The sequence below is a fragment of the Phalacrocorax carbo genome, chromosome 26 (genome assembly GCF_963921805.1).
Source record: "Phalacrocorax carbo chromosome 26, bPhaCar2.1, whole genome shotgun sequence".
In the NCBI taxonomy this organism is placed as follows: Eukaryota; Metazoa; Chordata; class Aves; order Suliformes; family Phalacrocoracidae; genus Phalacrocorax; species Phalacrocorax carbo.
The window spans coordinates 4,939,118-4,951,531 of NC_087538.1; the positions used below are offsets into that span (position 1 = coordinate 4,939,118).

At 58.3% G+C, this 12,414-nt stretch overlaps 1 protein-coding gene and 1 long non-coding RNA gene across 4 annotated transcripts; one reads left to right on the top strand and one right to left on the bottom strand.

Moving 5' to 3' along the window:
• Nucleotides 1-3,991: 3,991 nt before the first annotated feature.
• Nucleotides 3,992-5,541, bottom strand: LOC135317664 (uncharacterized). The gene is made up of 2 exons (XR_010376411.1): nt 4,201-5,541; nt 3,992-4,081 (listed from the first exon to the last, which is right to left on the bottom strand). It is a non-coding gene; the product is annotated as an uncharacterized LOC135317664 (long non-coding RNA).
• Nucleotides 5,542-9,706: 4,165 nt separating this feature from the next.
• On the top strand, nt 9,707-12,365 carry LOC135317639 (C-type lectin domain family 2 member B-like). Of its 3 annotated transcripts, none has more exons than XM_064474054.1 (5): nt 9,709-10,134; nt 10,439-10,534; nt 10,953-11,134; nt 11,567-11,667; nt 11,820-12,364. In XM_064474054.1, exons 1-5 carry the CDS (start codon nt 9,996-9,998, stop codon nt 11,956-11,958), a joined length of 657 nt encoding a protein of 218 aa, XP_064330124.1. In that variant the 5' UTR covers nt 9,709-9,995; the 3' UTR covers nt 11,959-12,364. The 3 variants fall into 3 exon arrangements, with proteins under 3 accessions (XP_064330126.1, XP_064330124.1, XP_064330125.1); XM_064474055.1 differs by having other exon boundaries at nt 9,746-10,134; nt 11,844-12,357; XM_064474056.1 differs by lacking the exon at nt 10,439-10,534 and having other exon boundaries at nt 9,707-10,134; nt 11,820-12,365.
• The last annotated feature ends 49 nt before the right edge of the window (nt 12,366-12,414 follow it).

The window sequence follows — 12,414 nt, forward strand, 5'->3', positions numbered from 1 at the left end:
GCATTGACTGGCACATTTAACTGTCTCCTAGCCAATATTCACACCCCGCATGCCATCAAACTATATAGGGGCAGAACCCATCAGCGTTGCTGGAGTGACAGGGGGATCCCAAGAGCTAACTGTACTGGAGGCCGAAGTGAGCCTCACCGGCAACAAGTGGCAGAAGCACCCCATTGTGACTGGCCCAGAGGCTCCGTGCATCCTTGGCATAGACTACCTCAGGAGAGGGTATTTCAAGGACCCAAAAGGTCACAAGTGGGCTTTTGGTGTAGCTGCCTTGGAGACGGAGGAAACTGAACAGCTGTCTACCTTGCCCGGTCTCTCAAAGGACCCTTCTGTGGTGGGGTTGCTGAAGGTCAAAGAACAACAGGTGCCAATCACCACCACAACAGTGCACCGGCGGCAATATCGCACCAACAGAGACTCTCTGATCCCCATCCATAAACTCATTCACCAACTGAGGAGCCAAGGAGTCATCAGTAAGACCCACTCACCCTTTAACAGTCCCATGTGGCCAGTGCGGAAGTCTAATGGAGAGTGGAGGCTAACAGTAGACTATCGTGGCCTGAATGAAGTCACTCCAGCGTTGAGTGCTGCTGTGCCAGACATGCTAGAACTTCAATATGAACTGGAGTCCAAGGCGGCCAAGTGGTATGCCACAATCGATATCGCTAATGCATTCTTCTCAATCCCTCTGGTAGCAGAGTGCAGGCCACAGTTTGCTTTCACATGGAGGGGCGTCCAGTACACCTGGAATCGACTGCCCCAGGGGTGGAAACACAGCCCTACCATTTGCCATGGACTGATTCAGACTGTACTGGAACAGGGAGAAGCTCCAGAACACCTTCAGTACATTGATGACATCATTGTGTGGGGCAGCACAGCGGAAGAAGTTTTTGAGAAAGGAGAGAAAATAGTCCAAATCCTTCTGAAAGCTGGTTTTGCCATAAAACAAAGTAAGGTGAAGGGACCCGCACAGGAGATCCAGTTCTTAGGAATCAAATGGCAAGATGGTCGTCGTCAGATCCCCATGGATGTGATCAACAAGATAGCAGCCATGTCTCCACCAACCAGCAAAAAGGAAACACAAGCTTTCTTGGGCGTTGTGGGTTTTTGGAGAATGCATATTCCACACTACAGCCTGATCGTAAGCCCTCTCTATCAAGTGACCCAGAAAAAGAATGATTTCAAATGGGGCCCTGAGCAACGACAAGCCTTTGAACAGATTAAATGAGAAATAGTTCATGCCGTAGCTCTTGGGCCAGTCCGGGCAGGACAAGATGTAAAGAATGTGCTCTACACCGCAGCCGGGGAGAATGGCCCTACCTGGAGCCTCTGGCAGAGAGCACATGGGGAGACCCGGGGTCGACCCCTAGGGTTTTGGAGTCGGGGATACAGAGGGTCCGAAGCCCGCTATACTCCAACTGAAAAAGAGATATTGGCAGCATATGAAGGGGTTCGAGCTGCTTCAGAAGTGGTTGGTACTGAGGCACAGCTGCTCCTGGCACCCCGACTGCCAGTGCTGGGCTGGATGTTCAGAGGGAACGTCCCCTCCACACACCATGCAACTGATGCTACATGGAGTAAATGGGTTGCACTGATCACCCAGCGGGCTCGAGTAGGAAACCCCAGTCGCCCAGGAATCCTGGAAGTGATTATGGACTGGCCAGAAGGCAAAGACTTTGGATTATCACCAGAGGAGGAGGTGACACGTGCTGAAGAAGCCCCACTGTATAACAAACTGCCAGAAGATGAGAAGCAGTATGCCCTGTTCACTGATGGGTCCTGTCGCCTTGTGGGAAAGCACCGGAGATGGAAGGCTGCTGTATGGAGTCCTACACGACAAGTCGCAGAAACTGCTGAAGGAGAAGGTGAATCGAGCCAGTTTGCAGAGGTAAAGGCCATCCAGCTGGCCTTAGACATCGCTGAACGGGAAAAGTGGCCAGTGCTCGATCTCTCTACTGACTCCTGGATGGTGGCAAATGCCCTGTGGGGCTGGCTACAGCAGTGGAAGCAAAGCAACTGGCAGCGCAGAGGCAAACCCATCTGGGCTGCCGCACTGGGGCAAGATATTGCTGCCCGGGTAGAGAACCTGGTTGTAAAGGTACGGCATGTGGATGCTCACGTCCCCAAGAGTCGGGCCACTGAAGAGCATCGAAACAACCGGCAGGTGGATCAGGCTGCCAAGATTGAAGTGGCTGAGGTGGATCTGGACTGGCAGCATAAGGGTGAACTATTTCTAGCTCGGTGGGCCCATGACACCTCAGGCCATCAAGGGAGAGATGCAACATACAGGTGGGCTCGTGATCGAGGGGTGGACTTGACCATGGACGTTATTGCGCAGGTTATCCACGAATGTGACACATGCGCTGCAGTCAAGCAAGCGAAGTGGGTAAAGCCTCTGTGGTGTGGGGGACGATGGCGGAAATATAAATATGGGGAGGCCTGGCAAATTGGCTATATCACACTCCCACAGACCCGCCAAGGCAAGCGCCATGTGCTTACAGTGGTAGAAACAACGACCGGCTGGCTGGAAACATCTCCTGTCCCCCACGCCACTGCCCGGAACGCTCTCCTGGGTCTGGAAAAACAAGTCCTGAGGCGACATGGCACCGCAGAGAGAATTGAGTCAGACAGTGGGACTCATTTCCGAAACACCCTCATAGACACCTGGGCCAAAGAGCGCGGCACTGAGTGGGTGTATCACACCCCCTGTCACGCACCAGCCTCTGGGAAATGGAGCGGTACGATGGACTGTTAAAAACTACCCTGAGAGCAAGGGGGGGTGGGACATTCAGGCGCTGGGGTGCACATTTGGCAAAAGCCACGTGGTTAGTCAACAGGAGGGGATCTGCCAGGCGAGCTGGCCCTGCCCAGTCAGAAATCCTACATCCTGTGGAAGGGGATGGAGCCCCTGTAGCGCATGCAAAAAGTACGCTGGGCAACACAGTCTGGGTCCTCCCTGCCTCCGGCAAAGGCAAAGCCATTCGTGGGATTGCTTTTGCTCGAGGACCTGGGTGCACTTGGTGGGTGATGCGGGAGGATGGAGAAATCCGATGTGTGCCTCAAGGGGGTTTGATTTTGGGTGAAAACAGGCAATGAACTGAATGGCACAATGTGAACTGCTATATAATACTGTGTGTCACCTCTGTGTTGTATCAATGATATCAGAGTACGAGCCTCCCAACCCATGGAAGATCAACTATGAAACAAGCCGTGCAGCAGTGATGGAACGATGACTGACTCGGCGTGCAGCGACCCAACGCCACACACCATCCCTCCCACCTGGAAACACTGATACAACAGATGGAGCCCAGAGTCATGGACTGGATGAACTCAATGGACATTTTAATGGACATTGTACAGGGAAGGTCCATGAACTAAGGGAATGATGTCTGTGTATTATGTTAAAGGATGGGAAGGGGAGGGGTGGTGGTTGGTACGGTTGTATTGCATCATATGGGACCTGGGCATGGTGTAAATGGTATGGAATAAGGGGTGGAGAATGTGCTGGTTTTGGCTGAGAAGGGGTTAATTCTCCTCACTCTGGGGGTCGGCTGCCTTTCCAGCTTCCCGCGCTCTACCGCGTGGCGGGGGGGGCTGGGAGGGGCGGGGCCATGGTGGGGACGGCTGACCCCGACTGGCCAATGGCAGGTTCATTCCATACCACGTGACACCATGACCAATATATTGAGGGCGGGCAGTGGCAGCGCGGGGGCGGCGCGGCGTCGGGGCGGTGAGCGGCTGCGGCACGTGCGGTTTGTTTCGGCGGTTCGTTCCCCCTCTCCCCTCCCTTCCCGCCTCCCCCGGGGCTTTGCGCCTCTCGTTGTTCTCCTTTCCATTGCATTTCTACTGTTGTTTCTTTTAATTTTAATTATTAAACTGTTCTTACCCCAACCCACGAGCGTTACCCTTCTGATTCTCTCCCCCATCTACCGGTGGGGAGTGAGCGAGCGACTGTGTGGGGCTGAGCTGCCGCTAAACCACAACACCCTGTTTGGAGCCAGAGAAACTATTCAAAAAGAGGACAGAAGGGATCTACGTCTCCTCCTTCTCGTTATGTGCGCATATAGTAGAAAACCTGAAAAAGAAAACAAAGTAATGTTTAGTTTTCAACGGACACAGGCTACCTACCCTCCCATGCTGCCTACGCAAGACAAAAATAAGGAAAACTTGTTATTACTACTTAATCCTCCTTACCGTAGCGGTTTCTGGCGCTATTAAGGCTCCTTCAGCTTGGTTTTGTTTCCAGTCCCCCATCAGCTGGTGTCTGGGATCCATCGGTGTTTGATAGCTGTTGGTGACGGGTATCCATCAGCGCTAGATGTCCGTCGGTGTCTGCCATCCATCAGCTTCTCTATCACAGACAGATAGACTTGACTTCAAATTGGCAGCGATTTCTGCCATCTGCATTTTCTCCTCTCTTTTCCATTACATGTTTTAACAGCATTTTATTTCACCCCAGAAATTTGGAAAGCAAAATCCGTGACTGCCCTTCTCTCCTGCTCCCGTCCCCACTGCCTTTCACAGCCCCAGCCTTGTCCTTCCTCCTCTCTTCTTTACTTGGCACCAGTTTCTTCTTTGTCTTCACAGTCCGAGGAAGGAACATGTCTCCCATTACATTTTCCTGCCTCTCCCACTTCACTCCCCATGTACACCCCGTTCATATTCCTCTTGCCGTCTTCACTATGCAGCCATCCCCACCGTGTGGCCGTATTAACAATACATGTATTCATATGTATTACTGTATTAATTACTGTATTAATTTTACTGCATTATTAATACTGTATTAATAATGCTGTATTGATAATACTGCATTCATGACAGAATCACAAATAATCGCAGAATCTCACGGGTTGGAAGGGACCTCAGGGACCATCTAGTCCAACCTTTCGAGGAAGAGCCCAGCCTAGACAAGACTGCCCAGCACCCTGTCCAGACGACTCTTGAAGGTGTCCAACATGGCCGAGTCAACCCCTTCCCTGGGGAGATTATTCCAACGGTGACTGTCCTCACTGTGAAAAATTTCCCTCTGGTGTCCAACCGGATTCTCCCCAAGGGCAACTTGTGCCCATCCCCCCTTGTCCTCTCCATGGGACTCCGTGTAAAAAAGGAGTCTCCACCTCCTTTGTAGCTGCCCCTTAAGTCCTGGTACACGGGGATGAGACCCCCCCTGAGCCTCCTTTTCTCAGGGCTGAACAAACCCAGCTCTCACAGCCCATCCTCGTACGGCAGCTTCCCAGTCCTCTGATCATCCTGGTGGCCCCTCTCTGGGCCCCTTCCAGCCTGGCCACATCCTTTTTGTACAGCGGGGACCAGAACTGGACACAGCGCTCCAGGTGTGGCCTGGCCAGCGCTGAGTAGAGCGGGATGATGACTTCTTTCTCTCTGCTGGCGATGCCCTTGTTGACACAACCCAGCATCCCGTTGGCCTTCTTGGCCGCAGCAGCCACTGTTCGCTCATGTTGAGCTTCCCCTCACCAGGACTCCCAGGTCCGTCCCCACAGAGCTGCTCCCCAGCCAGGTGGGTCCCAGGCTGTGCTGCACTCCCGCATTATGTTTTCCCAGGTGCAGGACCTTGCACTGGTCCTTGTTGACCTTCATAAGGCTCTTGCTGGCCCACTCCTCCAGCCTACCCAGACCCCCCTGCAGAGCAGCTCTCCCCTCTGGAGTGTCTGCTTCCCCACTCACCTTGGTGTCATCAGCAAACTCCATCAGGCCACACTTGATCCCCTGAAAAAAATCCCTACCTGAAACCTTTTTGAGAAAAGACTTTTCTGCTGCTCACGTTTAGAGAGCACATTGCTGAACCCCGCTGCTGCCAGCTCCTGGAGCGCTGGAGGGGAGATAGGAGCCCTCAGACCCCCAGATCCCTGCAGGGCTCTGCCCGCACCGGGACGCCCCTCTGCGGTGCTCAGGGAGGGGCAGAGCCAACATTAGGACGAGCCATTGCTGGTGAGCAAAGGATTTTGTCACCACCCAGCTTCTTCCAGTTCCCTCCCGGTTTGGTGCTTAGGACAGAAGCTCAGTGCCTGCTCCATGCTCACACCCCCAAACCCCCCCGTGATGGATGGTGGTGCCCGGACAGGGTGGTGGGGTGCAGCCCCTTTTTGGGGGGATGAGAGCAGGCACGGGGGTGAGCAGGCAGGTTCCTTCCCCTGGGACAGCCATTGCTGCTTCGCCCCGCTTGCCCGTGCTCCCTGGGGAGAGCCTGCCAAAGCTGAGCTTAACTCCTACTGCGACAAAGTGGAGATGAGGGGGCTTACGCAAGGTCAGCAAAAGGAGGAGAGGGGACCATTGAGCTTCTGCGAGTTTTGGCAGGAGCTTCTTTGGTGTTGCAAGATATTTAGCAAGGAAGTCCTGCAGGAAAAAAAAATGCAATTGGGTTTCACGGTGTTCAGGATGAGGCATCTACCAAAGCTAGAGGGGCTTGGCTGAAATGTCCCGTACCCAAGTCCAAGCTCTGCAAGGCAAAGCACACCCCTGGCAAGCACCCAGAGGGGGGAAAGCCCGCAGGGAGCAGGGTGGATCCCTGCTTGCAAGGGAAAGCTGCATCATTTCTCTTCTCCACTGGTCACCAGCGGGAGATTTCCCCCCTCTTCTGCTCGTTTTCTCTTTTTTCTCCCTTATTCTTCCCCAAAGGTGACTTTACCATGGGGGTTAACGCCTGCTCTTGGCCACAACCCTTGCAAACATACTCCTCTGCCACACCAGCAGTGCAGCAGATGAGCCTAGATCAGCTGATTACATAGTGCAAAACAAATTCCTTGATTCTAGTTTTCCTTCTGCAAAAATAAACCCCGCAGGGAGCAGGGTGGATCCCCAGGGGTGAGGTGGGAAGAGGGGGAGAAGCCCTGTCGGGGTGCAGGGAGCTGCCTCCCTCGCCCCCTTGCTCAGGCAGCATCCCCGGCTGAGGGCTCCGTGCCGGCGGCATCCCCCGGCTCCTGCCTCCCACCGGGGAACCCCCCGGCCAAAAAGCGGGTGGATCGACGGCATCCCGCTCTTGGCACAGGCACGGGCACCTGGGGGATGTCACCGGGAGCTTCCACATCTCGAGTGCCAGCTCAGAAATCGTCCAACACGGTCATCGAAATACACGTTAAGAGCCGCGCCAAGGAGAGAGGCTGGCAAATCAATATTTATGTGCCCAGGGACGTCTCAACCAAATCGAGGCACCCAAATGTGGTTTTACGGGGGGGGTTTATCATAGACTCATAGAACGGTTTGGGCTGGAGGGACCTTTTGAGGCCATCGAGTCCAAGCCCCTGCCACGAGCGGGGACATCTCCCACTAGAGCAGGTCGCTCCGAGCCCCGTCCAACCGGGCCTTGGGTGTCTCCAGGGATGGGGCATCGACCACCTCCCCGGGGAGCCTGGGCCGGGGCTTCACCACCCTCGGCGTGAAACATTTCGTCCTTAGATCTGGTCTGAATCTACCCTCACCACACCTTCCCACCGGGCCAGCATCCCGCTGCCAAGCAATGACGAACACCCTTGCTAAGAGTGACTCATCGCTGCTGAACCTCGCAAAGCCTCATTTCCAGGGCTGGGCTGCCCTTCAATTTGCTTTATTTCATCCCAAAATCTGCAGGAAATCTCCCCAGGCCCGTTACTTTGCAGAAGGGGGGCCGGGGGGGGGCCGAGGGGCGGGAACGGCCGAGTTCCCGCCTCAAGCCCGGGCTCTTCGTAACGGTTACCCGTTGGACAAAGTAGTGATGGCACCGCCTCACTGTCTCTCTGATTGGCTGCTCCCGCCGCCACTCCTCGTCTTTGCGCGCTGATTGGTGCGGACGAAGCTGGGTGTGCACGAGCCTGCGTTCCCTCAGTGTGAGTCCTGCCTCAGCCGCGGTGGGGCCCTGGGCCGCCGGCAGTGTCCGGAGCCCGCCCCGAGGCGGCGGTGGATCCCGGGCACTGCCGCAGCGCGGGTAGGGACCTGCCGTCGGTTCTGCTCGGGCTCGGGGGTCCCTGCGGCGGAAGAGGGGTTGTGGGGAGCTGAGGGGGGCCGGTTGTGGGGAGCTGAGGGGGGCCGTTTGTGGGGAGCTGAGGGGGGCCGTTTGTGGGGAGCTGAGGGGGGCCGTTTGTGGGGAGCTGAGGGGGGCCGGTTGTGGGGAGCTGAGGGGGGCCGGTTGTGGGGAGCTGAGGGGGGCCGGCGGCTCGCGCTCCCTCGTGCCCCCGTTTCCCGCCTCCCGCCGGGGCCGCTGAGGGAGCGGGTGCTCGTGGCCGCCGCCGCCTCCTCCTCGCCGTCCCCTCAGCCGGCGCTGGGGCGCGCCTGCTCAGGAGCCCCTTCCCCCGCAGCTGTGGCTTGTCGTGGTTCCTCCCCGCGGGACAGAGGGGCCCTGGGGAGCCTTTGCTCTCCTTGCCGGTCCTGCCGGTGCCGGCGCCCGGGGCTCTGCCGGCTGAGCTGGGGCTCGGCGTGACGGGCCTCCCCCGCTCCCTCCGGCCGCGGGGCTGCGGCGGGTCCTGGGAGCGCCTCGTCTGTCGGGGGTTCCCGGGGCAGCGAGTTCCCCTCCAGGGCCCCCCCCCCGAATATCCGACCCTACCCCTGTGTCCGCTGGCTCTCGCTTATCGCTGGGGCCATGCGGGAGATCGTTTGCGTTTAGAACCAGCAGGTTCTTGGTAAACAGCCCAAAGTAAGCTTTTTTTTTAAAGGCTGCCTGGGCAGGAGCTGCCGTAACCCCTCCGGGGGGGCCGCGGTTCTGTCCCTGGTGCGAGCTGAGCGTGTTTTGCAGCTCTCCTGTGCCGGCAGTTTCTGGGTGAGGGAACTTGTGCCGTGTGCTGGGGTGAGCTTTGGTTTCTGTCTTGACAGATGGGGCAGGTGTGCAGGGCTCTGTCAGGTAAGTGGGTGTGCTGCTCCCCTAGAGGGTGCTCCCCTATAAATTTCCCACCCATGCTCAGAGTAAGGGGCTTATTTGAGTGGGGTGTGAGGGGGGGAGCTGTCTGGGCTATGGCTGTGATTTTCAGTATTCTAATGAGGTTAGTTCACCAGAAGGACAGTTAGTTCTTATCAGCATCCCAACTAGTTCTCCTTCACTACTCACTTTATCGCCCCATTGTCCGCGTATTCTGAGGCGGGATGTTTGCTCTGATCAGTTTCTCTCAGGATAGGGAGGTATTTCTTTTACAACTATCTCTTAGCTACCTCCTCAGGTTGCCACATTCTGTTTTGCCGTGCTTACGTGGTTCGTTGTTTGTACTTAAAAGAAAACCCAGTTTTCTTTGGGATATGACCGGTGTGCCTTGTTCCTTCCCTCGGCCTGACTTGAGATTTTCTCCTAAGCACCCCGTAAGATGCTTTGCTGAGGCGCCCCTCGTGACACCCCCACCAGGATAATGGCTTCTCCAGCCCCTTCTTGGCTCCCAAGGCTCAAGGGGTCTCCCCTGTCCCTGGGGTGCCGGGGCTGCTGGTGGTGGTGTCCAGCAGCTGTGGTGAGTGGAGGAGGGCTCAGCAGAGGTGTTGGGGGGGGGACCCTGGGTCCCCCATTGCCCTGGCCTGGCCCCTGCTAGTGGTGAAACGGAGGGGCCGAGCGGTGGGAAGGGGGATGCTCACAGCCGGCGAGTGCCCTGCGGCCTGTCTGGGAAGGGTGCGTGGGGGTGGTGAGGAGGGTGCTGGGGGCCAAGGGCCGGCCTGTGAGCTCCCTGATGCTGTGTTTGTCTCTGCAGGTGCTCTGTGGGTGCTGAGGCCGGGCTTTGGCATCAGAGGGGCAGCACGGGCAGGGCAAGACTGCACTGGTGTCACCTCCCTGAGCCTGGGTGTTGCCGTGGGGCCAGGGATGATCTGTGAAAACCAAGCACGGCCCCAGTCAGCGTACGGAATTAACCATCCCAATCTGCTGTTTGGTCATCACGTTTTCTGTGCTCTCCCAGTGCAGTGATAACAGCTGTGGAGTTAAAACTGTGTCTAAGCCTGGCTTGAAACAGGCTTTGTGAACGGTTGTGACACCTCGGGCACAAGATCCTGCTTGTTGCAAGCAAAGAGATTCCTCCTTTCAGTGTGATATGGAAGAGGTGGCGATGATCGGAGGGCACAACAGCAATGAGAATGTGGAGGAGCCCCTGAGTCCCCAGGCCGGAGGGGCATCCCCTCACCCAGAGGTGCCTGGGGACACCTGCAAAAGGACACCCTATAGAGCTCTGGGTGAGTGCAGGGCCAGCTCTGTGGCCTGAAGGGAGGGGAGAGTGTCCGTGGGGCTGGCAAGTGTGAGGCTTCTTGCAGCTGCCTGGAAAGGGCTTGTCTTCCGCTCAGTCCGCGTGGGGTGGTGTGTAGCAGGCTTTTCCCACCACCTCTCGGTGCCTCTGGCAGCTCTCCTGCTGCGGGGTGTCCCCTGGGGGTCCCTCCGGCCTTCCCTGGGCAGCTGGTGTTGGGGGTGAGGGGGATGCGAGAGCCGTGCCTGCTCTGGCACAGCACCCCCTTCACTGTGGGTGGGTTTTTCCTCCCGCAGGCGAGTGGTGCAAGCTCCATTGGCGCTGCGCCCTGGTGCTGGCGGTGCTCGTGGCCCTGGTCATGGCTCTGTGCGTGGCTCTTGCTGCAGTGTCAGGTAAGGGAGGAGAGGCTGCCTCCGTCCGTCCCCTCGGCGCAGAGCTGGGTGGGCCGCCGGCAGCCCGGCTGGCGCGGTGCCAGGCTGGATGCGGGCCCTTCCCCTGCGGGCTGGGGCAGGCGCTGGTGTGTGAGGCCAAGGGTGGCGGGGGGAGCGTGTTGGGGCTAGGCCCTCCAGCTGGCTGTGCCCCTGCCCTGGGGGTGCTGGGGGCCCTGGGGAGGAGCAGGGGCACTCCAGGCCGTGCCGTGGGGCAGGCTGTTAAGGCGTGGGGTGTCTGTGCCCTGCAGGTCCCTGGCAGCGAATGTGGGATCCCAGTGTGGGGAGCCTGGGGCTGCTTCCTTCCCTGCCCCACGCAGCTGTGTGCCCCGGTCCGTGTGGAGCACAATGCCCTGACCTTCTCCCCTTCCCTCTCGAGCAGGAAAGCCTAAAGGGAATCCACCTCTGCCGGCGGCTCTAGCGCTGGCCTGTCCTGACGGCTGGGTTGGGTACCAGAGGGTCTGCTACTATCTCTCACCGAGGGAGGGCAGCTGGGAGCAGGGCCAGGAAACGTGCTCCTCACTCGGGGCCTCGCTGGCTGTGCTGAAGAGGCCGTGGGAACTGGTGAGTGAGGGGCTGTTGTGGGGGCGAAGGGGGGTTTCTGGGGTGGTGCAGACGCTGGGGCTGGCGCTGGGCAGGCGAGAGGTGCTTGTAGGGACAGAGATGCAGTTCTGCCCTGGGGCCCTGGAGGGAGGGAAGCACGGGGTGCGGTGTGGAGCTCCCTCCATCCGCGGTGCTGGGCCGGACCCCGAGCAGGGCAGAGCTCCTGCAGAGCAGGACCAGCCCCGCTGGGCAGGCTGGTGAGCTCCTCCAGGAGCCTCTGGAGCTTGTTGGAGCAGGCGTGGGGTGGGAGCTGGTGCTGTGCCCCGGCCGGTGGCAGCAGTGCGGGGCTGGGGCTGGCTGCGAGGCCGGCAGGGCCCGGCGTGGGGCTGGGGCAGTGAGTGGCGTGGGGCTGGCAGCAGCTCCTGACTGTGGGCCCCTCTCTCTCCTCCGCAGGAGTTTCTCCGGCGCCTCAAGGGTAATGCTGATTACTGGCTCGGGCTGCGGAGACGGGGCGAGCGGCTGGAGTGGGTGGATGGCAGCAGCCTCAACGAGACGTGAGTCCCGTGGCGAGCCGGGGCCGTGGGGCGACCGTCCTGCGGCGGGGGGGGGGCAGGGGCCTGTTGGGCCGTGTCTGCTGGGCCTGTCCCTCGCAGGCAGCGCTTGTCTCCTGCTGCTTGAGGGGACGGCGCTACCGCGAGGGTCCCAGCGGTGTCTTCCCTTCTTGTTGCAGGATCCCAGTGCGGGGCCAAGGAGAGTGTGTGTATTTGAACGACCATGCTTTTGGGAGCACCAGCTGCTCACAGCAGCAGCGTTATCTCTGCAGCAAGCTGCAAGCTGTGATGTGATGGCAGCAATGGAGGAAGGAGCTTCCCCGTGCTGGGGACTCGTTTGGCTTCTTCCACCAGCTGCTTCCACGTTCTTACCTCAAGTGCAGCCCTTGGGTTGCTGCTGGTGTCAGCAGCAGCTCACTGCCAGCTCTGGGGGAGATGAACCTGCAGGAAGGGCAGACCCTGTGGATGCTGCCTGGACTGGGCCCTTGGGCTGCCCCTTGAGCAGGTTCCTTTGTCCTTCTGGGCCCACCCCAGAGCCTGTGTTGCTTCTCTCAGTTTCTGTCTACCTGGTTTTGTCACCCATCAAGCAGCTTCTGCTGGATGAGATGGGTGCAGAAACCTTGGGGGTGGTCACTGGCCCTCTGCAGGGCAGAGGGTGCCCAGAGCCGGGGAGTGACGGGCCCTTGGGGCGGTACCCGAGAGATGTGCTGATCTTAATGCTATTTTTCTACTATTTTTATTAAAACACTA

Excerpts from the sequence above, each read along its gene's own strand:
- LOC135317639 (XM_064474054.1), top strand. The coding sequence starts at position 9,996 with ATGGAAGAGGTGGCGATGATCGGAGGGCACAACAGCAATGAGAATGTG. Across the intron at positions 11,135-11,566 it reads TGAAGAGGCCGTGGGAACTG|GAGTTTCTCCGGCGCCTCAA; the intron begins GTGAGTGAGGGG and ends TCTCCTCCGCAG. Across the intron at positions 11,668-11,819 it reads GGCAGCAGCCTCAACGAGAC|CGGTGTCTTCCCTTCTTGTT; the intron begins GTGAGTCCCGTG and ends CGAGGGTCCCAG.